General features: G+C 36.5%; 7 protein-coding genes and 1 non-coding gene across 10 annotated transcripts in view; 1 reads left to right on the top strand and 7 right to left on the bottom strand.

Moving 5' to 3' along the window:
* Positions 1-2,333: 2,333 nt before the first annotated feature.
* LOC106649164 lies at positions 2,334-3,668 on the bottom strand. The gene is made up of 2 exons (XM_014366444.2): positions 3,595-3,668; positions 2,334-3,513 (listed from the first exon to the last, which is right to left on the bottom strand). The coding sequence occupies exon 2, from the start codon at positions 3,411-3,413 to the stop codon at positions 2,481-2,483; it is 933 nt and encodes a 310-aa protein (XP_014221930.1). The 5' UTR covers positions 3,414-3,513; positions 3,595-3,668; the 3' UTR covers positions 2,334-2,480.
* Positions 3,669-7,000: 3,332 nt separating this feature from the next.
* Positions 7,001-8,286, bottom strand: LOC106649143 (zinc finger protein 85-like). The gene is made up of 2 exons (XM_014366419.1): positions 7,869-8,286; positions 7,001-7,767 (listed from the first exon to the last, which is right to left on the bottom strand). The coding sequence occupies exons 1-2, from the start codon at positions 8,284-8,286 to the stop codon at positions 7,001-7,003; spliced, it is 1,185 nt and encodes a 394-aa protein (XP_014221905.1).
* A 3,488-nt stretch (positions 8,287-11,774) lies between these two features.
* Positions 11,775-11,936, bottom strand: LOC111694559. The gene has a single exon (XR_002763661.1). It is a non-coding gene; the product is annotated as a U1 spliceosomal RNA (small nuclear RNA).
* Positions 11,937-12,757: 821 nt separating this feature from the next.
* Positions 12,758-13,852, bottom strand: LOC106649162 (putative zinc finger protein 66). Its single transcript, XM_014366440.2, has one exon. It carries the CDS (start codon positions 13,850-13,852, stop codon positions 12,758-12,760), a length of 1,095 nt encoding a protein of 364 aa, XP_014221926.1.
* A 443-nt stretch (positions 13,853-14,295) lies between these two features.
* Positions 14,296-15,806, bottom strand: LOC106649160 (zinc finger protein OZF-like). Its single transcript, XM_014366439.1, has 3 exons — positions 15,718-15,806; positions 15,529-15,640; positions 14,296-15,449 (listed from the first exon to the last, which is right to left on the bottom strand). Exons 1-3 carry the CDS (start codon positions 15,750-15,752, stop codon positions 14,340-14,342), a joined length of 1,257 nt encoding a protein of 418 aa, XP_014221925.1. The 5' UTR covers positions 15,753-15,806; the 3' UTR covers positions 14,296-14,339.
* A 294-nt stretch (positions 15,807-16,100) lies between these two features.
* On the bottom strand, positions 16,101-17,879 carry LOC111694555 (zinc finger protein 62 homolog). Its single transcript, XM_023463139.1, has 3 exons — positions 17,825-17,879; positions 17,638-17,752; positions 16,101-17,559 (listed from the first exon to the last, which is right to left on the bottom strand). The coding sequence occupies exons 1-3, from the start codon at positions 17,857-17,859 to the stop codon at positions 16,645-16,647; spliced, it is 1,065 nt and encodes a 354-aa protein (XP_023318907.1). The 5' UTR covers positions 17,860-17,879; the 3' UTR covers positions 16,101-16,644.
* An 850-nt stretch (positions 17,880-18,729) lies between these two features.
* Positions 18,730-23,466, top strand: LOC106649309 (insulin-like growth factor-binding protein-related protein 1). Of its 3 annotated transcripts, none has more exons than XM_014366653.2 (5): positions 18,730-19,097; positions 19,199-19,412; positions 20,314-20,632; positions 21,967-22,193; positions 23,381-23,466. In XM_014366653.2, exons 1-4 carry the CDS (start codon positions 18,886-18,888, stop codon positions 22,185-22,187), a joined length of 966 nt encoding a protein of 321 aa, XP_014222139.1. In that variant the 5' UTR covers positions 18,730-18,885; the 3' UTR covers positions 22,188-22,193; positions 23,381-23,466. The 3 variants fall into 3 exon arrangements, with proteins under 3 accessions (XP_014222139.1, XP_014222140.1, XP_023318902.1); XM_014366654.2 differs by having other exon boundaries at positions 21,967-22,190; positions 23,381-23,465; XM_023463134.1 differs by lacking the exon at positions 23,381-23,466 and having other exon boundaries at positions 20,314-20,675; positions 21,967-22,077.
* LOC106649144 (prominin-2-like) overlaps positions 22,210-26,279 on the bottom strand; it is a 46,693-nt gene continuing 42,623 nt past the window's right edge. Inside the window, exons 12-15 of the mRNA XM_023463142.1 lie at positions 23,378-23,536; positions 23,071-23,243; positions 22,925-22,975; positions 22,210-22,831 (exon numbers count right to left, since the gene is read on the bottom strand). Of these exons, the coding sequence (XP_023318910.1) occupies positions 22,804-22,831; positions 22,925-22,975; positions 23,071-23,243; positions 23,378-23,536 (411 nt within the window). The 3' untranslated portion in view covers positions 22,210-22,803. The remainder of the gene's footprint in view (positions 22,832-22,924; positions 22,976-23,070; positions 23,244-23,377; positions 23,537-26,279) is intronic.

Genomic DNA, 26,279 nt, shown 5'->3' with positions numbered 1-26,279 from the left:
AATGGTGTTAAACATGCGTGTGGTATATGTGGAAAGTCTTTCGCACAAAAATGTTATCTCAAAATTCACATAGATGCGATGCATAATGGTATGGCACCTACTTGCGAAGTATGCGGGAAGAAATTCTTAACTGAAGCTGCACTCAAGATCCATATCGATGGAGTACATAATGGTGTTAAACATGCGTGTGGTAAATGTGAAAAGACATTCACACAAAAAGGAGATCTCAAGAGGCATATCGAGGGACATAATGGTGTTAAACATTCGTGTGGTATATGTGCAAAGATATTCGCACATAAAGGAAATCTCAAAATTCACATCGATGCGATGCATAATGGTATGACCCCTACTTGCGAAGTGTGCGGAAAGAAATTCTCAACCAAGGCTAAACTCAAGATCCACACCGATGGAGTACATAATGGTGTTAAACATGCGTGTGGTATATGTGAAAAGACATTCACACAAAAATATTATCTCAAGATTCACATCGATGCGATGCATAAAGGTGTGGCACATACTTGCGAAGTGTGCGGAAAGACATTCACACTAAAGGGTAATCTTAAAAAACACATGAATTTGATGCATAATAAGACCACTTATTGTAATAAGTGCGGCAAGACATTTTCTCAAAAGGATCGTCTTATAACTCACATTAAAACGCAGCACGAAGACATTGATCACGCTTGTGTTTTATGAGGAAAAAAATTTAAACATAGAAAATATTTATGCAGACACGTCAAAAGTGTGCATGAAGGCAATACCCAAGCACGAGATCAATACAAAAGATCTTAAAACGTACCTATCAATAACCGCGCAAATTGATGAAACATCGAGACAAATAAATAAATTAACATATCATAAATTAACATATATTTATTTATTATCATATAATAAATAAACATATCATAAATTTTTACTCAGTAGTGATACTCAAAACACGACATATATTATAATTGTTATCGGTACAATGTTAACTGAAACACGACATATAATATACTTATCATAAGTACAATGTTAAATACCGATACACAAGTAAGACCGATCGCAAACAAAAATTACGTTTTTTCGAAGTGGAGATGTCGTTAGGTGCAAAACTCAAAATTGCATAAAAAGGCATTTTTTGTATATTAGGATATACGGATGTCGCTAAAAAAGTATACAGCACTCCATCAGCACCAAAACAATGCTATGTAAAATTTTCAGATTGATTGGTTTATCCCTGCATGAGTTATCGCAGTTAGAGTAAAACATCGAAAATTAGCAATATCGAATGTGTACGACTTTGCTGCGCTCAGCATCAACTACAGAAACACTAAGTCTTCATTACAAAATAAATTTTTTTTTTATTACGAAAATCACACGATACGATCTTCGTAGATGTTCGCGTTGCGGCGTCCTGACGTGTACTGATCTGTACATTTTAGAAAATGTATAGATACATGTATATGATTCGAAGATTGTATAAGAGAGAGTGAAGGAGCCCGAGAGAGGAGTAGTAGGAGAGTAGGTCTTAAATTCAATTGGGTCCCCTCGTGTGTGTGCACGCGCGCGCGCGTGTGTATTTTACGGGCCGAAATACTGAGAAAAACATCGAGTAACGGAAATCAAGCGCTAGATACACGATGGGCCAAATCTTAATTTTTAATTTGTCGTCTCCTCATAAAAGAAGCATTATCCATTTAATTTTCAATAAAATATAAACCATTACATTTTTCCAAAAGAAAACACATCTCGATAGCGATAAGGTAGCGAAGAGTTTGTAAGAGATCGCGACTTAGAAAATTTTTATTTCGTCACGTAGGCATTTGACATGTGCCGAACGTTCACTTTGCATAGATAACGCCTTGCTAGGCGGGAACAAAGTCAGCGAGTATAAAACCTCGTGGAAAAAGAGATGAGATAGACTTTTGATATACGAACTTTGGGCGAGACGTATCTACGTGCGACTTGAAAAATTTTTGCCCTTTGTTATTAGATCAAATGTTATTTATGCGTTAGCTCCTGTACTTGAGATGTAACAAAACCGCGTGTGCCGAGTTAAAAATTTTTTTTATGTTGGAACAAAAGTTATTGGGGAAACCAATGCGTTGGCACGCGTTGCATTCGAAAACGTAATCTTGTATGCTGAATCAAAACCTCGAGTAGCCTTGGTATTTTATTTGTATCTTTTGTTTAAATGAAAGTACGATTTATTTGACCTTTTTGAATGAATACATGTGCAGATTTTCCTCGATTGATAATTTTTTAATTAGTCTTCTCATATTTAATAATTTTTTTATTAGTGTTACGTTCTGCAGAACAATGAATGAAAAGATTAATTTCAGCAACAAAAGTTTGATTTTGAACTTTATTTATAACTTTTAACAATTAACTTAGTAATTAACTATTAACAATTTTAAACATAATGCCTTTACTTCGATCTCGAAAACTCTCGATGTTTACGACAAAGACTTTGGTAAGTTGTTCTAGTATTTATAGTTTCAATCACTGACCGCCAGGCATACATTGAACAAATCCTCGTTCGAAAGCTGCTCGACGACGATATCGGAGCAGAGAATCGGCAGCCGATGGCGCGTCAACTCCGCGAAAGAATCCAGGAACCATCGCTGACAAAATTTGCCCAACATCGTCTCGCACAGGTATCCAAGACAAGCCAGGATATGATTCATGGACAGCTCGAACCATTTGTTCGAGCTCGCGAGCCTCGCGCAGTCCGCGTAGGTGAGCAATCTTTTCGCCCGTCCGGTCGGCAACGAAATCAAATCGTAGAAGGTGAGGCTCGGCTCGATCGTCAATTCTCTCGCCATGTTCGCGAACGCCTCGTCCTCCTGCAACAATTTCACGAGATATCGCGTTCGTCCGTGGAGTTTCGCCGACATCTCGAACAATCCGTGCTTGGAGAAAAATTTCATGATCGTTAAAACGGCGTCTCGGTCCGGCTCGTATCCTCCTTTCTCCAGGCGCTCGACGACGCTCAGAACTCGAGACGCTCGCTTCAATCTGTACTGATAGCCGCAATCGCTCGAATCGAAATTCGCGTCGAAGTAATCCTCGGTGGGGAAAACGAAGCTCGACGCATCGGCACCGTGTTCCAAGAGCAAATCGACCGCCCCCAACAGGAGATTCGCCACGGCCCATTGAAGCGGAGTCCGGCCCAACTCGTCCTTCGCGTCGACTCGCACCAACTGATGTTTTTCGTCGGCGCTCTCGAAGAATAGCCTTACGAATTCATCCCCGTCGTCTCTCTTGCAAAAGACGTGCAGAGGAGTCGAACCGTCCTCGTTGGCCGAATTATTCGGGTCGGCGTCTTCTCGCAGCAACAATTTGGCCGCTTCATCTGTGCCATGGGAATTGGTATTGTCTCGGATATTGATGTTGACGAGGCGTGCCTCTTCTCGCACAATTTTAAACATTTTTTACGATTTGTATAATATGTGATTGCGATTTGCGCGTGATCTGAACGACGTGGATCGCGAGACTGACAAATAAAAGATCGAGACTAGTCAAGCCGAGCTACTGCAAGCAATAATTGTAAATTGTAAACACATCGCAGATATACAAAGCGAGATGAGAAGAAGATTGTGACCTACTGACCAACACTCGTTATTATTTCTATTTATTTTACTGTCTCCCCGGTAGAAATGCTCGTGTACCAACGAAAAACGTATGTCACTACTCGATTGTTCGAAATGCAACATTTGTACGGTTCTAGGTTATATAACTGTGTACTTACTTTGCCACTTGCAGGTTTCCAGTTAAAGTTATTCGCCATCTATCGGTGAAGTCTCAAAGTAGTATTATCGTATACTTAAACTTGCTGAAAATTAGTTTCAATTCAGAAAATATTCAATTGTCCTTTTTCCACCCATGTACAACACGTGCTAGATATTTGTAACATAATTTTCGAAGATGGCCAAAAAGTCGTCAGATCATAATAGAAGTTTCACATTTCTATCGTGGCTCCAGCATTCGATCCTCAATGTTTTTGAGAGGAAGTTCCCGAAGACGGCGACGGAACAGCAACTCGTAGCCTCGTGAACATTTTTGACTCGTCGAACTTGTTGTATATTATAAAAAAACATTCTGAAGCCACCTTGGTTTGGGAACGTTAATTAAAATACGCTTTTATGAATTGTAGCAAAAATGGCTAGATGTTTATCATTCGTATAATTTTAAATCAAATTTTCTCAAACATCTCCTATTTTCATGATCCAAATAATGGTATAAAAATAAAGTTATTGATCTTAAATGAAAACATTTAGCTGTGTATCCCAAAAAAATTTGTGAAAATCATAGACTACGTGATATTGTAAGGTTCGTATAAAATTTGATAAAGACGGCCTGGCAAGTGAAGTTAAGTTAGGGCCATAAGTAAAGTTAAGTTTACTTTAAATTAACTTTTAGTTAAGTTTACTTTAACTTTACTTTTTATACATTATCGGTGAAGTATACAAAATCCCTGCGACCAAATTAAAAGTTTAAAATCTTATGACAAAAAAGACACACCTTGCACTAATGTCACGCGTGAACTAATAAGCTTACTTCTAAGTATGTGCCAAACTTGTCACCAAAAATAAATAAAAAGAAAACAGGGATTAAATATCGCGTATCGAAACCTATACCATATCAAAATTTAAATTTTGAATGACATGAAAACATGAATGATTTTCAAGTACTCTGACTTATACAATTATTTTTACATTTCCACTTGCGGATTTACAGATTTACAGGTACTCGCCATCTAGCGGGAGAAGGTTGACGTGTTATTGTAATCGAAGAGGCTGGTCTAAAATTGTTGAACAAATTAAATTAAAGTATTCAGGTCATTTGAAATGTGCGTAGCATTTGTAAGATAATTGAAATACAAAAATTAGCAAAAATAAGTCATTAAATGATAACATATTTTTAAAAAATTTGAACGATCATTTTTTGACCATCGGGATTTTAGGAATGTGGAGCATGACGTCTACTTAAAATTTTTCTATTGAACTTCTTCGCGTCTTCGACGTTTTTCGCCTCGTACAAATTATCAAGACTAATGATCATCACAGCTTCTGGTGATGCGTTCACGATGCGATACGTTATTATCGTTGAATTTCGCGAGCGAGAAAATGCCAAAAATATAATAGATGAATCATCTCTGCGTATATGAGCGATGCCATATAATAATAAGATTTGTACATGCATGATCATCGTTTCAGCAAAGTTGTTCGTCTTGTAAATCCCATCAATCAACGGCGGGCGGCTTGCGACAAAACGTGTCGCGTTGTCGTTTTTTGTTGTTGACGGGTGGAATTCGTGCCAAAGTTAGCTGTCGCGACTAGCAGGTACAAATGAGTACTGTATCGAAGTGTCGCGCGCAGGCACAGAAACACAGAATGTATAGCTCCCGAAATATAAATTCATTTTTCATTAAGAAATCAGACACGCAACGATACGGCTAATTCATCGAATTTTCGTTGTGTTATATACGTTTCTGTCACAAGTTATAAATAAACGGTCGCTTCTTTTTTTCTTCTCTCTCTTTCTCTTGTTCATTATGATTGTCGCTCTGCCTCTTCATTAATTTTTGCCGTCGTTCATTTAGCGCCACTGTGCCGCCGGCGACGCTCGTTGAACGACGCGCTCGCTCGAGAAGCTATTTCGGCGATGCGCCTCGCCGAATAGCCATTAGGAGCGCATCGCAGATTCGGGCGCGTATCGTAGAAAAAGCCTCGAAAAGCTTTTACATTGTGTATTTTCGATTTCGATGAATCACGCGCGAGTCGTTGATGCTTTAGAGTTTCGCCTCCCTCTCCTCCTCCCGCTTTGACCGCGCGAGCTCGCAAGTGCAGACGAGAAAAAGCGCGGCCAAACGCGTGCGTGGTCTGGATTCGCCGAAGAATAATTGCGCGAGCCGCATTGAGTTATAAGCCTGCGCGTCGCGAATTCGCAAGCTTCGTCGTGCCAAGTTTCTCTACCTCTCTTGCTCACTTGCTTTGAATCTGTACTTGGAAATCTACATATGGGTGATTTTCAAAAAAAAAAAAAAATGCAAGTTTTCATTGAATAAATTTTACACATCTTAATTTAAAATATAGAATTCGGTCAAATTTACAAATTTTTTTTGCTTAGAAAAATAATATTACATGTGTAATAAAAACGTGTATACGCCCGAATGAAAATGGAAATATTATGTAAATTTTGTATTTTTTTTTAAATCATAAGACATAATCATTTTATTGTCAATGAGCTCTACAGTTTATGTGTCAGAAGAATTTATTTACTAAATAGCATTGATCATTTACTTATAGAAATGAAAATATTTCTATTATAAATAAAAATTGTTCAGTTTTGTATACTTTGAAAAGATATAATTCAATGAGAAAAGAATTTATAAGAAAATTATTAAAAAAGTTTAGCATTTGCGGACTACGATGGTCTATTCGAGACGCTGAGTCCGTATGCGGGGTCAATTTTTTAGTGATTTTAAAAGGTTTAAATATGAAATTACGAGAAAAACAATATTCAAAGTCAAAAAAAGTAAATCATTTACAAAAAATGTTCCATTCATTTTCAGAAATTATAGTATTTGCGTTTTTGAACTCAATTGCCACTCAGAAGTAAAATGTTTCGCCGAAGCTTTCTTAATATTCACATTGCCTTGCTTTAAAAATTTTGATGTACTTATTTATCAAAATACCTCATTTTTTCAATCGTAATCTGCTGGTGAAATTGCGCTAGAGTAAGAAAGCATTTTTCGGAATTTTTATTTTCAATTTTTCGATGGACTTTTTTTATGTATTTCTGCAATTGAATATTCCAACTGGAAGCTTTTCCACGCGGACGGCACATGTGCTCTTTGAGTTTTAAATGCACTTCATCAATGAGCCTCATCAAAACCCCTTTTTGTGCAAAAAAACTTGCCACACTCTTCGTATTTATGATCTTTTATTCATAAATAAAAAAAGACCGAGGAAAGATGTTTTGTCACGTCACTTTTGTCTCTGAAAGATTTGCCTCATTCTTCACACATGTGATCCTTGATTTTTCCATGTTCTGTGAAAATGTGTCTATTCAAGATATGTTTATAACTGAAAGACTTGCCGCACTCTTCGCAATTGTGCTCTTTTAGTTGCAAATGAATTACATCTACGTGCTTCATAAGGTTACTTCTTAGTCCGAAAAGTTTGCCACACTCTTCGCATTTGTGATCTTTCATATTTTTATGAACTGTATTAATGTGTTTATTTAAGTCACTCTTTTGACTAAAGGACTTTCCACATTCCTCGCACATGTGTTCTTTAAGGTTTAAATGAACTAGATCTATATGCTTCAACAAATTATCCTTCCCCCCAAAAAATTTGCCACATTCTTCGCATATGTGTTTTATAAGATTTAAGTGTACTTCATTGATGTGCTTCTTTAACTTACTCTTTTCTCCAAAAGATTTGCCACACTCTTTGCGTTCGTGTTCTTTAATTTGCAAATGAACTAGATCTATATGCTTCAACAAATTATCCTTTCCCCCAAAAAATTTGCCACATTCTTTGCACTCGTGATCTTTGAGTTGTAGATGAACTAGATTGATATGCCTCTGAAGATTAGATTTTTGTCCAAAAGACTTGCCGCACTCTTCGCATTTGTGCTGTTTGAGTTCCAAATGAACTTGATCTATGTGCTGCATAAGATTACATTTTTTTCCGAAAAGTTTGCCACATTCTTTGCACTCGTGGTCTTTGAGTTTCAAATGAACTACATCTAAGTGCCTCATCAAAACCACTTTTTCTGCAAAAAATTTTCCACACTCTTCGCATTTGTGATCTTTGAATTTTCATGAACCGTGGAAAAGTGTCTATTCAAGTTAGTCTTAGAAAAGAAAGACTTACCACACTCTTTGCACATATGTTCTTTAATTTGCAAATGAACTTGATCTATATGCTTCAACAAATTATCCTTTCCCCTGAAAAATTTGCCACATTCTTTGCACTCGTGATCTTTGAGTTGTAAATGAACTAGATCGATGTGCTTCTTAAGATTAGATTTTTGTCCAAAAGACTTGCCACACTCTTCGCATTTGTGATCTTCGATTTTTTCATGAACTAACGCAATGTGTCTATTCAAGTCACTTTTATAACGAAATGTCTTTTCACATTTTTTGCACCTGTGTTCTCTGAGTTTTAAGTGAACTCCATCGATGTGCTGCATTAATTTACTTTTAACTCCGAAAATTTTGCCGCACTCATCGCATTTGTGACGGACTTTGTCATTTTTATTTTCCAATCTATGATCTTCCGAAGCTGACATTGTAAAAATCTCTCGACTTTTCACTTGTATATTGTATAATCTATCTACCGGCACTACTATTTCTCTCCTGTTATTATTTCAGATCTCATGTATACTCTAAACTTTCGTATTCGGCCGTTGAATGATTGTTTACATCGAAATTGCCAAGAAAATGTGATATAAATCTTTGTTCTGCAAGTTCTGAAGGATTAATTCGCAGCACTCAAGCGGCAGCCGATAATGAATCAATTTCCAGAAAGGTTCCAACGCCCAACTCCGGAAAAATTTGCTCAACATTATCTCGCACAAATACCAACGACCAGCCTCATTTATATCTAATTTCTTGTACCAGTCCATATACGTCAGTCGTTTCGCGGCCTCTTGGGGTCGTAAATGGATTAGATCGTAAAGCAACAAGTCTGGTTTTATTATTGTCTCTCTCGCTTCGTTTGCAAACTCCTCGTCGTCAAACCAACTTTCGTCAAGATCCTCCATCTCCTCGAACAATTTGTACTTGTCGAATAATTTCATAATTATCAGGACTTCGCTTCGGCCCAGCTCGTATCCTTTTTTCTCTAGGCACTCGATGACGGCTATAAGGTCAAATGCTAATCTCAATTTAGATAGAATATGTTCGTAGCGATCTGACTCGAAGCAATCGTCGAACTGTCTCGAAGTGGGAAATACGAAGCTCGACAAATCGGCGCCATGATTCAGTAAACTCTCGACTGCGTAGGGCAAGCAATTCACCACTGCCAATTGAAGGGGTGTCCTACCCAACTTGTCGCGGGCGTCGACTTGTACCCGCTGTTTGAGCTCCTCGTTGATTTTGAAAAAATATTCCGCAAAGTCATCGCAGTAAAACATAACTCTTTTGCAAATAATATGCAAAGGAGTCGATCCCTCGTTGTTGGATACATTTGGACTGGCTCCTCTTCTCAGCATTATCTCCATCAACTTTTTCTCAATGCTGTCTTCCAAAACATAGTGAATCGGTGTATTACCCAATTTATCACGGGCGTTAATCTGCACCAGCTGATTCAATTCGTCGTTGATTTGGAAGAATAGCTCTAATTTCTGACAATCAAAATCTATTTCGGCTATAATATGCAAAGGTGTCAAACCTTCCTCGTTGGCTAAATTTATATCGGCTCCTCCTCTCAGCAGTATCTCCATTATATCACTGCCCAATCCTGCGTATTTTAAGGCAATGTGTAGTGCTGAATCACCTGTTTCTGGCCAGATACAATTGGGATCCTGTCCGTGTTCGAGGAACCCTCGGACGATTTCGGGGCAGTTAAACCGGCAGGCCGCGTGAAAGTGCGTGTAGCCTGACTCGTCGGTGTAATTCACATCAAACCTGCCGCATATATCGAAAAGGAGAGGAAAAACGTAAGTCCAGTGGCGACACTCTTCGTTTTTTTTAACCGCATGATGTATTAGTGTCGTGCGACGTGGCGATATGATTCCATTCTCATCAACTTCCGGTTTGTCTTTGTAAGCATCTGCGGCAGCCATCTCAATGAACAAGTCGCTTGGATTATAAAAAAGCTTTTTTTCCATGTAATTAATGGAGTCCCAGAGAAGACACTGAATCTCTTCGGGGCGCAAAAAGAGATGAAGTGCAGGAATTTCATTACCGATATTTTTGAGTAGATAGAGTTGAAGGAGAAAATTACATCGCTCTTTTACGATACTCCAATTAACCTTTTTTCGTAAGTCTTTTAATATTTCCATTAGTGGTTGGTCTTCTGGCGTAGACATCTTTTTTCACGTTTACACACACAGATACAGATATTTTTTACTTTTAAAAATCACTTATTATCGTCGCTGCGACGTCGTAATGTGCACTGAACCGGGACGATATACGTATTCTTTATAGAACGAGTAAAAAACACGTGGCTAGACCGTACGAACACGAGGTTCTAATTGACAGTGGCAGAGCCGACACCAACGAACGCACACCACGAGAAAGAAAAAACGACTGAGATACATCCGGCTGTTGCACACGTGTAGTCTACTTTCACCAAAAAAACTTGTATCGACTGCGACTGCGTGCTAGCTGCAATGGAAACGTCGATGTGCGCATAAACCGTTTCCAAATTCGAATCGAAACTTTTTTTGGGAATCCAGTTAATTTATTTAAGTTAAATATTAAGTTAATTAAGTTAATTGTTTACGACATCTATCAGATGTAAAACGTCTCTAAAATTAATTATCTGAAGTAGAAAAGTTTTGAAAAATTAAAAAGAAAGCATGAAAAATAAAGTTTTGAAAAACTTTCAATGAATCTAAAAATAAGACATGTTCAAGTAAGTCAAAACATTTATAAAATGGCTGTATCAAAAAATATCCAAAACATTCAAAAAATTATGAAAAAATTCATGCGTGTTTCTTGATCAATTCTAAGCTTTTTTTGTTAGTAGTATAATTTTTTTACGCAGAGTCCATTCTTACCGAGTAAAAAAATACCAAAGCCTTTTTTTAAATTTTCCACTACAATCAGCTGTTTTGGTGGCTGTCATCTTGAATCTGGATGAACAAACGTCGCTTACTTTTAGTATAGGCCTGTATGACACCAGATGCAGAGTTTTAACCTGATCCAAAAGCGTAATCGTAATGAAAAATACGATCATTTTGAAGAAAAATGTTAAAAAACCATGTTTGTTTGTTTAAACAAATGTATTTTGAAAACGGTTTCATAAATCGTAAATTTGACGACAGATTTGGGGAAAGAGCAATAAAAACCCTAGAATATTAGTATTTTCACTCTAATTTGACATTACTTTTATAAAAAAATAACGCGTAGAAAAATAAGTCAAATTCAGGGTCTCTTGGTTTTGGACGGCTTAAGTCTCATAGTAAAATTGGATATTTATTATAAAATCTACCACCGACGCCATGACACCATTGGCGTGACCATTGTGAATTGTGTTTTGATGTATTATCATGCTCGATTCAAGTGTAAATATTCCGAGATAACTTTCTCGGATTTCTTCTCACTTTTATCCATTTCAGTTTCTGAACTATACAACTGGTGTTCAATTTTGTGCAACAGAAATTGAATGAGTAAAATTTATGATAGCTGGTTTCATGAGGGAATCAAACATTCAAACTAATTTATTTTCACTATAAACATCATCAGTGTGTCGTGGGACGAAGAAAACACTTCACGAGTATGCAAATGTATTATAAATATATCATCTCATTAATAAAATGATGAGTCGCTGTGTACAAACGCTTTTGCAGGATTTTCATAGATTTGTGTTGTAAAAAGAAAACATAATCTTGATAAGCCCTACAAAACCTACTATACAAACTTGACTATACGAACCTTACTATATTTTTCATTAGACAAAATCATTTTTACCATTACATCCTTTACAATTACACACGCTCGACAGTCACACCGCATCATCTCCGAGCTACATTCAGCTGACATCGATGCGATGCTTACTACATAGCTGCTCGCTCTTCTCGAGGCGAAAAATTATTTTTGGATTGATCAATCGGGATAGCGCGAACGCAGTCCCGGCTAACAAAAATTATACGCCCGAGATATCCGCATTAGGGATATTCGCAAGGGTCAACCCAATCGTAGTGCAATGAGAGGGTCTCGCCCTGGAGGAACCGCCTTCGTGATCACGGTAGCCTCTGCGCCAGGTAAGTATGCTCGAAGCTGCTTTCGCTCCCCTCTAAGTACACGCTGACCCATGCTTCGCTTGTGGGTTGCGATGCAAAGCGGCCAAGCCATCTGGTGAGCGATGCGTAAAGCATTGCGGGATGAAAATACTCTGCGAGTAAATCGTATGTCATAGTGTCACCGCGTGTATTGGAATCGTAATTAACGACCGATGGTAAACAAAATTCAAGCAATAGCAGACATTTTTTGAATTATCTAAAAAAAATAAAAGCAATAAATGTTTACTCAACCTTTTTTTAATTGCTTTACCATGAGATTATTTTTTAAAATAAACATTAATTTTTTCATAACTACCATTAAGGTCAAATTTCAAAAAGCCTTTTTTAAAAGAACTAAATAAAACGATTGCATTCGAAAGAAAAAGAAGAAAAATTAAACCATCGATGGGGTTCATCATTATTATTATTAGAAAAACAAAAATATTATAACTACACTTGAAAAAATTAGTTATTGTATCATATTTTTAAACTAATAAAAGTCAATACAAAAAAAAATGTATACGCAAAATAAAACTATTTACAATTTGCGGTTTACAATGGTTCAACGTTATCGAGATCGCTGAATCTAAACGCGGAGTCTATTTGAGGGTAATTTGAAGACCCTTGAAAAAAATAAAATAGAGTACCAAAATTGGTCTATTATTTACTAAACTTTAGATTAATTTTTCAAAATCACCTAGATCGTCATTTTCAACATAATCTTCAACGATATACGGTGGTTTGCGTTAATGTGTTTATTCAAAAAATCATTGCGACTAAAATCTCATCCATATTCTTCTTATTTTTGATCTTAAATTATTTCATGTACTGTAGAGATGTGTCTGTTCAAGTTTCGCTTGGAACCAAAAGACTTGCCACACTCTTCGCATTCGTGTTCTTTGATTTTCAAATGAACTACATCTACGTGCTGCATAAGGTTACTTTTTAGTCCGAAAAGTTTGCCACACTCTTTGCATTGATAATTTTTGAGTTTTAAATGAACTTGATCTACGTGATTCATAAGGCTTTTTCTTAGTCCGAAAAGTTTGCCACACTCTTCGCATTTGTGATCTTTGATTTTTTCATGGACCGTGCCCATGTGTCTAGTTAAATCACCTTTCCGACTGAAAACTTTTCCACATTGTTTACATATGTGTTCTTTAAGGTTTAAATGAACTAGATCTATATGCTTCAACAAATTATCCTTTCCCCCAAAAAATTTGCCACATTCTTTGCACTCGTGATCTTTGAGTTGTAGATGAACTAGTTTGATATGCCTCTGAAGATTAGATTTTTGTCCAAAAGACTTGCCGCACTCTTCGCATTTGTGCTGTTTGAGTTCCAAATGAACTTGATCTATGTGCTGCATAAGATTACATTTTTGTCCGAAAAGTTTGCCACATTCTTTGCACTCGTGGTCTTTGAGTTTCAAATGAACTACATCTAGGTGCTTCATCAAAACTACTTTATGTGCAAATAACTTGCCACACTCCACGCACTTATGATTCTGGATTTTTTCATGAACTGACGCAATGTGTCTATTTAAAGAACTTTTACAACCATAAGACTTGCCGCACTCTTCGCACTTGTGCTCTTTGAGTTTCAAATGAACTGTATTTATGTGCTGCATCAAATGAGAGTTTCGTGCAAAAGTCTTACTACACTCTTTGCATTGGAGATCTTTAATTTTTTCATGGACCGTGGCAATGTGTGAGTCCGAGTCTTTTTTGTAAGCGACAGACTTTTCATGTGCTTCACGTGTTTGAAAATTTTTGATTCTCAAATGAACTAAATTTACGTGACTCTCTAAATTTCTCTGAGTCATGAAAATCTTACCGCGGTCAATGCATTTGTGTCGTGATTTGCCATTTTTATTTTCAAATTTTGACATTTCCAAAGTTTCCATTGTAAAAATTTCTCTGACTTTTACGTTCAAATTATACTATCTGTCAGCTTGTAGCTTGTACGACTATTTTTCTACTGTTTTTATTTCGGATCTCATGTATACATTGAACTATGAGATTTCGTCGTTGAAATTTTGTTTACATCGGAACTAATGTCGCCGGGTAACAAAAATCGATTGTATTTAGGAGTACTATTATTTAGTTATCAAAAAAATGTTGTACTGGTTTATTTTTTTTCCTAGCTCTACGTTTAAGTTTCTTATTAACATTAAAAATAAAAATATTCTTTATTTTCATTCAAAAATTTATTGATTATACTAATTTTAAACATTGTTTTTACATAATGAGATAACATCGGAGGAACTCATGGTATCTGTACATGCACATTTCAAAATTAGTCTTCATAGCAAGTATATTCAATTGTGTAGTTCATGTAATGCGGGAGTGATGCACCAAATGAATTGGCTTTTTAAGATGTGAGTGATTACTTTATTCTGACGTTAAGGCAACTTTTACTTTAGAATTTCTTGCATAATTTAAATTTTTGTTGTGATGTGCACGTGTGACACCATTATGAATCGCATTGATGTGAGTTTTGAGATTACTCTTAGTTGAAGATTTCTTTCCGCACATACCACATGAGTATTTTACAACGCCATCGTGCACCGTATCGATGTGGGTTTGGAGACTGTCCTTTCGTGTAAATGTCTTTTTGCATATGTCGCATTCGTGTGTGATACAATCATGTACTCCATCGACGTGTTTATTGAGATTGCACTTGTTTGCGAAATTCTTTCCACATACATCACATGCATGTTTGTTACCCATATGCACTGAGTCAACGTGAATTTTAAGATGTCCTTTTTGTGAAAAAGGCTTGCCGCAAATGTCACATGTATGGGTGACACCATTATGAACAGTTTCGACATGATTTTGGAGATAATCCTTTCTAGTGAATTTTTCTTCGCATATAGCACATGAATGGGTAGTATAATTATGTAATGATTTGACATGCCTATTGAGATTAGATCGGTCTGTAAATTTCTTTCCGCATATTTCACATGGATATTTCACATTATTGTGCACTGTACTAATGTGGGTTTTGAGATTACTCTTTGTTGAGAATTGCTTTCGACAATTATCGCATCCATGAGCAATTTTTTTATGCACTGATTCGATGTGGATTTTGAGTTTACTTTTGCATGATAATTTTTTTTCGCATGCATCACATGCGTGGCTTGTATCATTATGCACTGTGATGTGTGTATTGAGGTTAAGTTCGTTTTTAAACCTTTTTGTAATTCTTTTTTTCTTATTCTGTTTGACAACTCCACAATCGAGATTCAAACTCAATTCTTCTGTAACATTGTCAATATTTTCTTGTTGCACTTCGCCTGCGGTTTCTACTTTCATCATATTTTGAAGTTTATAATCTTTACTATGTTTGATATTCTGCAAGTGATTCGGAGAGTAATTCTCATTTTTCCCAACTGCCAATAAACCCACATTAGGCTTGACATCTTCACATTCAACGATTATTTTCACTTCGTCTTCGAGTACATTTTCAAGTTTCATGCCACATTTTTGAAGGGTATGAGTCTGTTGAAAGAAAAAGATGCGTGAGAATTTTCTTTACTAAACCACTTAAATGCGAGCTATAACAGTTATTAACACTTACTGAGTTTTCTCGTAAAAATGGCAAGAGTTGAAAATGTTCAAGATCGGGCTTCTCGTCCATCATTTCCCAATTATTTTCAACAAGCGGCGCATCACTGGGCTCCTCTTTGATTCTGAAATAACCTCAACAAGATCGAGTATTTTGCTATATGTGTTTTTATAATTTCATTTTCAAGAAATTCAAAATTACCGGAGAGCACAATTCAACTTATGACTTGGTTCCATCTTTATCACTTGAAATTTTCATGAAACATCTATCGTTCGACTGCAACTATTTTTCACGTTGCGACGTGTGCACATATGCACGAGGTCTTGCAGATGACACTAACCTAAACGGAGGTAAAAGGACTTTAGTGCGAAATTAGTCGCGCATAAATAGATGCGATTCTCGCATACAGGCTTACAAGCTATCATCTTTTCAGAGTAGGTATAAAGAGCACTTGACGTCACGAGTATATGTAGAGTAATCGAAAGCTCCGAAAAGTATCTTCGCACAACTACATACCTATCGCTTTTCTGATAGAGGAGGTTTGCAGTGGTTCTTGAAGCAGTAGTACTCTTACTTTTCTTTAAAATGTACATGCAATGCAGTTCGTTTTATTTACCATACATTTTTTTTTTTATATTTTAGGAGCATACTTGATAAATCATGATTTATTGGTAAAAAATTAAAGCAAATATAAATGAAAATCAGTTCTTTGAAAATAGAAGAATACAAACAATCTATTACGAAGATCGACAATTGAAAATTTCGTACATGGTTCAATATACATATAAAATTAATGAAGCTTACAATTACAAGCTGTGTTCGTTTGACGTTTAAGTCTGTCTTTAATCTAAGGTTTTTTTCTAAAGTCATAAAAAAATCCAAAAAACTGTCGTCAGTTCCAGCAACACTGTATCGATACATTTGTTGAAATGTGCAATTTTTTCATGAAATCGGTTTGATATTTTAATAAACTACCTAACAGTCAAAGTTGTTTGGTTCTGAATCCATATTGATTTGAAACTTGCTTTTCCAAATGAAAAAATCACATCCATTTTCAACATCATCATGTATCGAAACAATGTGGTGTTTGCGATGACTTTTCTTTGAGTATTTCTTTCCGCGCATATCTCATCCATGGGCGATTTTATTATGAACCCTATCGACGTGGACTTTGAGATTATATTTGCTTGCGAATTTCTTTTCGCATACATCGCATTTGTGGGTGATTTTATTATGCACCTGATCGATGTGGACTTTCAGATGACTATTTTGTGTGAATTTCTTTCTGCATGTATCACATTTATGAGAGATTTTATTATGCGCCGAATCTATGTGTCTTTTGAGATTAGTCTTTCGTGTGAATTTCTTCCTGCATACGTCACATGCATGTTTGATACCTTCATGCGCTGATTTGACATGGACTTTTATTTTATATTTTGTTAAGAACTTCTTTCCACATGTATCACATCCGTGAGTGATACCATTATGTACCCCTTTAATATGTTGTATGAGATTACTTTTTGTACTGAATGATTTTCTGCACTTATCGCATTTATGTGCGATTTTATTATGAACAGAATCGATATGAATTTTAAGACTACTCTTTGTCGAGAAATTCTTTCCGCATGTGTCGCATGGATGTCTAATACCTTCATGCGCTGATTCGATATGAGCTTTGAGATTTTTTTTATTTCTAAATGTCTTTTTGCAAGTATGACACGGAAAAGTAACAACTTTAAGCACCATATCATTGTTCGTTTTCAACTCCTTCGGCTTTGTTAATTCGCAATCAACATTTGTAGCCAAGTTTTTTGCATCATCTTCAAAAAATTCTTTTTTCACTTTGTCCACAATTTCTCGTTTAATACCGTTTGTAGTTGCCCAATCTCTACTGTATTTTACATCCTGCGAATAATTTTGAGAATCATCTTCAATTTTCACCAAGGAATTCAACACTGGCTTCTGGTCTCTACACTCGAACTCAATTTCCACATCGTCATGATGAATTTTACGATTTTGTTCACGTTCTTGAATCCTACGGATCTGTCGAAGAATTCAAGTTTTATAAAATGTTCATGATAAAAATTACAATGCTAATTATGTAAAATTGTCAACTCTTACCGAATTCTCCTGCTCAAATCTCGAAGACTGAAAATTTTCCATACCAGATATCTGGCAAATTACTCCATGTTCATCATTTTCTATAAATGACTCGTCAGCAGACTCCTGCTTTATTCTAAAACAAACCAGTTCAAATAAGGCATTGTGCAAAAATATTTTATGCTTTCATTTACAGAATGAAAATTACCTAGCGGTACAGTTGAATACACCGTACGATTCCATGTTTTCCACTCAGAAATCAGTTAGATACTGATCTTTCTGTACTAACATCAAATTTCAAACCAACTTAAATCGAATATAATAATATTTACTCATGAAGATTTGAAATTTCTATAGACCAGTATGAAAGTAACAAAATAAAGTTATTGTGTTATAAACGGAATCTTCTATGTAATGAATAATAAATAAATGACGCAATTAATTTTATCTTCTTCACACACCCATAAATGTATGACAGAACTTGCACTATTCATTGATATCAATAACATATTGCTATAAAATTTATTGCAATTTAGATATCTATTTGAGAGCTTGCGAGAGTCTAAGTATTACATCAAAGTCTTGTGTGTGTACTTTACAGTCCTTTTTTAGATACAGGTGTAGACGCCGGCTCAGATTGCAAAGTCCATAAAAACTTTTTTTATTATTATGGAAAGTATAGAGATAAGTTCATAGTTTCTGCAAAGTATTTCTCAAAAAAAGCATATGCAAAAAGCAAAAGTACATAATTTTGTACGGATTATTTTTTTTTCTTATTTCACGATTGAAAGCACCACGATTTAATACTCACGATTCTATCATTCTATACACAAATCTATGTCTGCGCCTCTCAATTTAAATTAATTTTCTCAGAAAAAAAAGTAATAATTCTCATCAGTGGCATGGTTCGTCGTCGCTGCGTCTCGCGATCGCGAACATCAAAAATAATCGCGCCCGCGCGCGCCAAGCTCGGCATATATAATATGCAGCGGCAATTGCTGCGGCCAAGTGCGCGCGTCTCAATCTCGAGAGCTTTTGCTACTTACGTGTACGCGTACATAAAATACTCCGCCGCGCGTTATACACTACTATATGCAGTATATTCCGCGCACAACGAAGCGCATTCGAGCTCGCGAGATACGAGGCGAGAGCCAGCCGGACGCACATTGCAGTAGTCAGTGTCTATACGAGCTACAGCAGCTGCGTGACTATAATATATATTTATCCGGCTCTCGAAGTAGCGTGTGTACAATCCAGTCGTGCGTTGAGATGATACCGATGCGGACGTGGTCGTCGTCGTCGTCGTCGTCGTTTTCGTTATCTTTGTTGTTCTTGGCTCTGATCGCGTCGCGATGCCAAGCCGCGCCGCCGCCGACTACTCTAGACGCGGCCAACAGCAACAACAACAACAACAAGAACAACGTTGGTGTCACGGAGACGCCTTACGCCGATGGCTGTAGACCGTGCAGCACCTCGTCCAGGTGACGATTTCGCCTTTTTAGCCTTTTTTTGACTGTCAGAGAGAGAGAGAGAGAGAGAGAGAGAGGGAAAAAAATAAAATTCATAATGCACTATCGTGCAGAGAACGATGCCCTACCGATCCGGCGACCGACTGCTTGCTGGGCACCGTGCCGGACGCCTGCGGCTGCTGTCCGACCAGCGGCGTGTGCGCACGCCTCGAGGGCGAGACCTGCTGGGACGAGAAGCTCCGCGAGCTGCTGCCGGCCGCGGCTAGGAACGCCGGCCGCTGCGCCGGCGACTACAGCTGCAGACTGAGACACGATCTCGAGGATGGGGTATGCTTTTATTCTCATTATATCTCTAACTTTTTGCATCGAGTTTATTATCGAAAGTATGAAACGATTCAGAGTTGATGTGAAGAAAAAAACGTACATAAAACGGCGAGAGCTTTTATGAATCATTTAATCGTGATTCAAGACATTCAAAACGCGCAACTTTAAACCCGCACTTTTCAGGATGTAAAAGCGATTTTTCGATTTTTTAAGAATGTAAAAAAATTTATCTCTATCGATTCTTTAAATTTAAATCAATTTTTATCGAAGATATTAATCTTTAAAAATCAATTATTTAACGTGTTAAGCATAGGTCGATGTCATGAAACAGCCGCTTTTGGCATCGTAATAAAAATTTGACTTTGATTAAAAAAACTCATAGAAGACGTATTATATCGTTCTAATCCTTGTATTGTCCTGAAATCAATTACCAGGCAGTTGTTTAGGAACGTTAATTGAAAAACATAGAAAAAAACAACAATTTGCATAGTAAGCTTGAAAATAATTTTTAGCATCTAAAGAATTTCAAACAATTAATTTGCGATTATTTATTTTAATATATAAGTATGAACTCTACGAATAAGATGTATAAAGAACGAAAAATTCTTATACTCGTCTCTATAATCGTAAGCCACAATATAAAAGCTCCCACGCGCTTTTCACGTAGATATCGCTGAGATCAAGCCGCCACGTCCACTCTTATAGTTGAAACGCATTAATGCTCCCGGTGGCCGCAATTTCTCCAGCGCGAAAATTTCCTAAAACGCACCTCCGGCCCATTCTACTTATTAGCTATCTAATAGCGCGTAATTCCGCGACAACTAAATAAACGGCGTTCGTTCGTCTCTTTCTCAATTTCTGTCGTCGTATCTGTATATATGCGTGCCTGATGATATATTCTCAGGACGAGCCCGAGGCCGTGTGCTCGTGTCGGGAGTCGCGCCGAGTCTGCGGCAGCGACAATCGCACCTACGCCAACGCTTGCACCCTGCGCGAGACGGCGCTGCGCATCGCCGCCAACAACGGCCCGAGCTTGGGGCTGTGGCTGGCCCACGAGGGGCCCTGCCCGACCCGGCCCAGAATCTACTCGGCCCCGGAGAGCGTCGCCGACGCCCGACTCGGCCAGCGGGTGGCGCTCAATTGCGAGGCCAGAGGAGTGCCGCTGCCCGACATCTTCTGGGAGTTTCACTCGGCCGACGGCAGACGTGTGCTGCGTTACGAGAGTGAGATAAATTACGATGATAAGATAAAACAGATGAATCAATGGTTAATTATACGAATATGAAGTTTATATAATTTTGATATTGGTGTTCGTAGGAAGAGAAAAATTTTATTAATATTTTCTCTATGACTTCGCGATCCCCGGGCGATAGAGACTGCCTTTTTTGTGCGTATTTTTGCTCTTATTTAAGGCGAGACACTTGTGTTAAATCCTGTACATTCACAAACAAGAAAATCATAAGTCAATATTGAAATTTTTAGTTTTCGTGTAATGTTTTTAAAAATCTTTTTACATTAGAAAATATGTTTCTTATACCTTCAATTATTTAAATTAACGCACGATTTAGTGACTTATGATTCCAAAGTCCTGGGTTGCATGCATTTGAATGCAATTTTTGACCAATGTTATTACAAAGCTTTTAAGACCTCAAGGGCTTAAATTAGTCAAAATTGCATTCAGATTCATGCAGCACAAAACTTTGGTATTTCAAGCCAGATGAATCTTAGACAAATTTAAATAATTAAAGGTACTAGAGACATATTTTCTGATGTAAAAAAAATCGTAAAAAGATAATTTTATATTAAAAACAAAAATCTTCAATATAGTTTTCATGTTTCTTGATTTAGCATTTAAAACAGATCGGTCAGTTTGATGGTTTTCGAGCTTCATTTTAATTTTATTTAATTTAATTTCTTTTGAGCACATAGTAAAATGAATTTATCTATAAAATATATCCATTATAAATAGTTATATTATTATAATAAGCTAACTACAGCAAATTTTTTCAAACAACTGAAAAAAAAAATATCGATTGCCGTGGACACTGTACCTGAAAATCTACGATTTAACTACACTATTTAACTACATAAAATATGAGGTAATTTCGTCGAGATATTTTGTTTAAAATGATTTTTGAGATTTTTAAATCATTTTGAAGTGAAAAAATTGACTTTTTTGCAAAAAGGAAGGTAAAAAGTCATCGTATCTGAAGGTAAAATTCATTTTAAAAAACAAAAAGTTGAATTATCTCGACGTCATTACCTCATATATTATCTACTGAAATAGTGTATAAAGTATTAAGTGGATCGGGCCTGTAAATTTTGAGTGACGGTGTCCACCGGATTTTTTTTACATAGCTTGTGAAAAATTGCTGTAGCTAGCTTCTTTTTTATTATTTTGGGCTGAACATTTAACCGTTCGCTAACTCTACCAGGGCACCAAAATCAAAATTTGATAAATGTCATATTTGATTAAAAACATCAAGTCCAAAAATAGATAAAACTAAAATTCGAACAATGGAAATTAATTTTTTTTTATAACTTTTTTCGTATATAGCCGAAGATCGCGCCGGGCCTGATACGAGAACGAGCCGATCGAGCGACGGCGCGGAGGAGGAAGACCCGGAAGACAGTCTGGTGCGAGCCACCTGGCTGGTACTGGACAACGTGGGCGCGCAGCACATCGGCGTCTATCACTGCATCGCCAACAATTCGCTCGGCCTGGCCAGCGCCTGGTCCATCGTCAATATTTTTTTACAAGATTTACAAGATATATAAGATGTAGTGAGAGGCTATTTTAATAAGCTGAAATTCCGAGAGCTTTTTCTCTTCTTTTTCTTTTTTTGTAAACTAAAATGTTTTTTCTCCTTTTTTATTATGTAAATAAAACTCAAATATCGTATACAAAAAAATTCGAGCATAACGAGTAGTAACAACATCTCTCCTCATTACGTAATAATAATAATAACAATAATAATAATGATAATAGTTATAACTGCGTTTAGCAATGATCGTGATAACATACGCATATAGAAAAAGGTCATTACAGGTATTAGACGCCTAAAATAACATAATCTTTTTGGCTGCAACAATTCGAAAGATTTCGTGGCTAATGTATGTATTTGTGTGATCTACAAATGGATCTTATGCTTTCAATATTATCTCTAAATTAATTAGAATATCTATCATACGTTGAGTGAATTAACCGATATTTATATGTATACTTTCATTATTCTTCTTTATCTTCTTGGATGCTCTGTCTCTCCTCGCTTCGTATTTCATGGGTACACCTCTTTCTCTCTCTCTGATCGTGATACGATCCGCGTGTTTATGTTATGATGTCGAGTGCGTGTATACAACAAGACGTTCGTGACAACAAAGCTCGTCTCGCATTTCACCAGCTGTCCATCGAAGGCGGGGGACTGCAGAGAGAAAAAAAAAAAATTTATTAAAAAAATATATTCGGCTGCTATGATTTTTTTTTTACAAAGAATATAAAAATAAAATATACTCACTCGGGCGTCCGCCAAGTCTCGCGCTCCATGATCACGGTATCCGGGCTGCCTCTGCGAATTTTTTCAAAAACACAACGCGTATTATCGTGCGAGCATGATATGGTGATCGGTATAAGGTAAGTGATAATATAACGTGTAAAACTCACTGCCTCGATCTCGGCAAGAGTATCGATCCTTTGCGGCTGCCTAGACCACCGCCGCCACCGCCACCGCCTCCGCCGTAATGATGATGGCAGTAGGAGCAGGCGAGCTTGTGCGCCGTCGGTGTGCTGAACATCATCGTCGTGGCGCAGATCAGCGTGGCGAACCAGAAGCCGTTCTGATTTTCCAAAATTATACAGAAAAATTATTGAAAATTGAGAGAGAGAGAGAGAGAGAGAGAGAGAGAGAGAGAGAGAGAGAGAGATAAAATTTGTAAAATGAAAAATTAATTATCATATGTATTCGTTTTACCAGCGGTCCGAGTATGTGGCTGCAGAGCAGATACTTGACGCCTTGCAGAATGTCCCAGAGAGGTCGACACTTGGACGCGCCGCCGCTCACCTCGTTCAGCACGTGCGTACGCCACTGCTCCAGATAATTGTTCATGCGGTCGATGTACATCTTCGTTTTCTAGAGAAGCAAAGGAAAAGTTTAAAAGTCATGTAACTCGAATTTGAGACGTGAATCACTGCAAAAATTGAAAAAATTTTATCAAAAAGTTATATAATTTTCTAAATATTTTATATGACTAGAAATTCCAATTTATTTTGAGATATAATAAAATGTACAATGAGGTAATACTACCAGTGCTCGACCACCTTCTAGTAACCAACCACTATGAGCTATTATTTGAATAAAAGGTAATTATCATAAAATGATGATGCAATGAAACTTTTTTCATGCAATAAAAAATTATAGTTGCAGTTTTAAATCTTCAACTGTTTTGTTCATGTGGTACTTTACCCTGGTCGACCCTGATGGAATACTGGACTATTCAATAAAAAAGCCATCTAGTATTCGGCCACCTTCCATAAATTTTGATAATTTCTAGATAAATGTATCAATTCAATTTTCAAGAACGAAAATAGTTTCCTTATACATTTTGAGACATGTATCTTCATTTATAATGCTTTTAGTCTTAAAAAAAAATATTAGTATATTACTGACCTAGGCAGTAATTACACGTACTCTGGGACTTTTCTGTTTTTGGCGGCATAGGCCTGTATAATATTTTTCATACACAGTAACCCGAAAATCGCTCTTCCCGCTTTACGCAGCGGCAGGGAAGTAGTTATAGTTTAAAACTTTTTTAAGAAAAATTACTTGTTTTTGTTTTATGAAGTGTAGGGTAAATGTGGGTATTACTGCGGGTGCACCTATTAATGCGGGAGAAGAATAAACTAATATTATGATTTTCTAAATGTATATGACTGTAACTTAACTATATCAGTATTTAAAGTAAGTTTTTTTTATCCTATGAGTTGAAAATTAATAGATAACAATGAAGTTAATTATAGTTAAAGCATTCTTAAAATGTGATTCTCGAAATCGAGCAAAAAAAGGTGAAAATTTCCGTGTTTAGACACATTTTGTTGTAGTTGATTTAATTAATTGCATCGACTCGGAAAGAAAAGTGATAATTTTATCAGTAAGCATAAGTGATGCAGAAAATATTCAATTAACTTTTATATTGATTTAAAATTTTTATCTATTTTTTTTCATTGATACAATGTTAGGTACATCATTTTCTTGAAATGAGTATATTACTGCGGTAGCGCTGCACATATTACTGCGGTAACATAACCAAATAATCTTAGATCTATGACTTCGCAGTTCGCCAATATCAATGTTTATTGAATAATAGACTTACAGTAAAAGCATCATGGGATATCCGCAGTAATAAATGCACAGTAATGCATACATGTACAGCAGTAATACATGCATCCATTTTTATTTTTTAAATTACTGTTTAATGATATTAAATTGAAATTAAACAATTTTTAATATTTAAATTGTTTAGCCCAGATCCTGAACAATAATGTAAAAAAAAAAATTATTAGGTAAATCTTTTTACAACGTTTAATATCGAAGGTTGGAAGACAACCTAAAAAAAAAACCGCAGTAACACCCACATTTACCCTATTTCAAAAACCAAAATTTCAATCCTGTGGAGCACGAAGTCTATGTGGCAGTTTGTCTGAGCTACCCGTCGTCGGCTGTAAAAGCAAGTCGTCGTGTGCACACCTACCAAGATCGCGTAAAGGAGTTATTTCCGCGACGAAAAAAATTGTATCTTTTATTACAACAGATTTTTGTGTAAAACTGTGCAAAAAATGGACAGCTACAACGCGTTATTCAACAAATACATGAATCAACGAAAATTGGAAACATTGAAGAAGTCACGAGGAAATATCAATTGGAAGTTCGAGAATGAGCGAGTTGAATTTCTTCGTCGGCTGGACCCTTTGATCAACGGTTGGGATTGCCCACCTCCTGATCTCGGAGACATCTTTGAATGGCACGAGGAAATCGAGTTTCTTCTCTTAGATTGCATTAAAATCATGAGAGATAATTATTGTCAAGCGAAACGATTCATCGACTTTGTAATCGCGATGGGCTACAAGAACGTGCCTGAGATCGATGACGACGGGAAACAAACCACTGTTGCGACGCACCACACCGGTGCATCTCGCGACCAGACGCTGGTTCGTCAACAGGGATCAGATAATCCGCGAACTTTTCAAAATATACGACGCGAATTAAATCATTTATAATCAATTTGTTTACAATAAAGTTACCGAATTATCTGTTTATACTTACAATATTTGAAATAATTTAAAATTCTTATTTAGCAACTATTTCTTGGAGCAATTTTTTGTCCTTCAAAAACCAAGTACTTCCCCAAAAAAAGTCTTGCAATTGATCAAGGAAATCTCCCAAATTTTTTTAACAACCATGTTTTCCTAACGAAGCATTAAAACTTCAATTTGAGCCATGATTCTAAATGGGTACAGACTTTTACATAAAACTATGTATGGGCAAAGTCTTTTTAAGGATCAAAATGTGAAAAAAATCGCATCGATCGCGAATAAAAACCGCTGCCAATGTATTGGCAAGTAGCTTCCTCATACTTTTTTTTAACTTAAAAATAATTTGAAAATATTAATATCATCTTTCTAATTACGAAAGCGAAACGAAAGCGCCTCTCAGCTTTATCGGGTATCTCAAACAAACAATGCAAAAAAAAAAATTTTTTTCTTAAATAGAAAAAAAAAACGTTACGTTTATCGATAAATGAATTTTTCTGGCTTCGTCCCTATGTCATAACGAAAAAAATAAGCCCTCCCCCGTCACGATACGTGCTACCGTTATC

This window comes from Trichogramma pretiosum, unplaced genomic scaffold (genome assembly GCF_000599845.2).
Source record: "Trichogramma pretiosum strain Unisexual culture from Peru unplaced genomic scaffold, Tpre_2.0 scaffold98, whole genome shotgun sequence".
Classification (NCBI taxonomy): domain Eukaryota; kingdom Metazoa; phylum Arthropoda; class Insecta; order Hymenoptera; family Trichogrammatidae; genus Trichogramma; species Trichogramma pretiosum.
The sequence above is the reverse complement of the archived record's forward strand: the minus strand, read 5'-3'. Positions and strand labels throughout refer to the sequence as shown.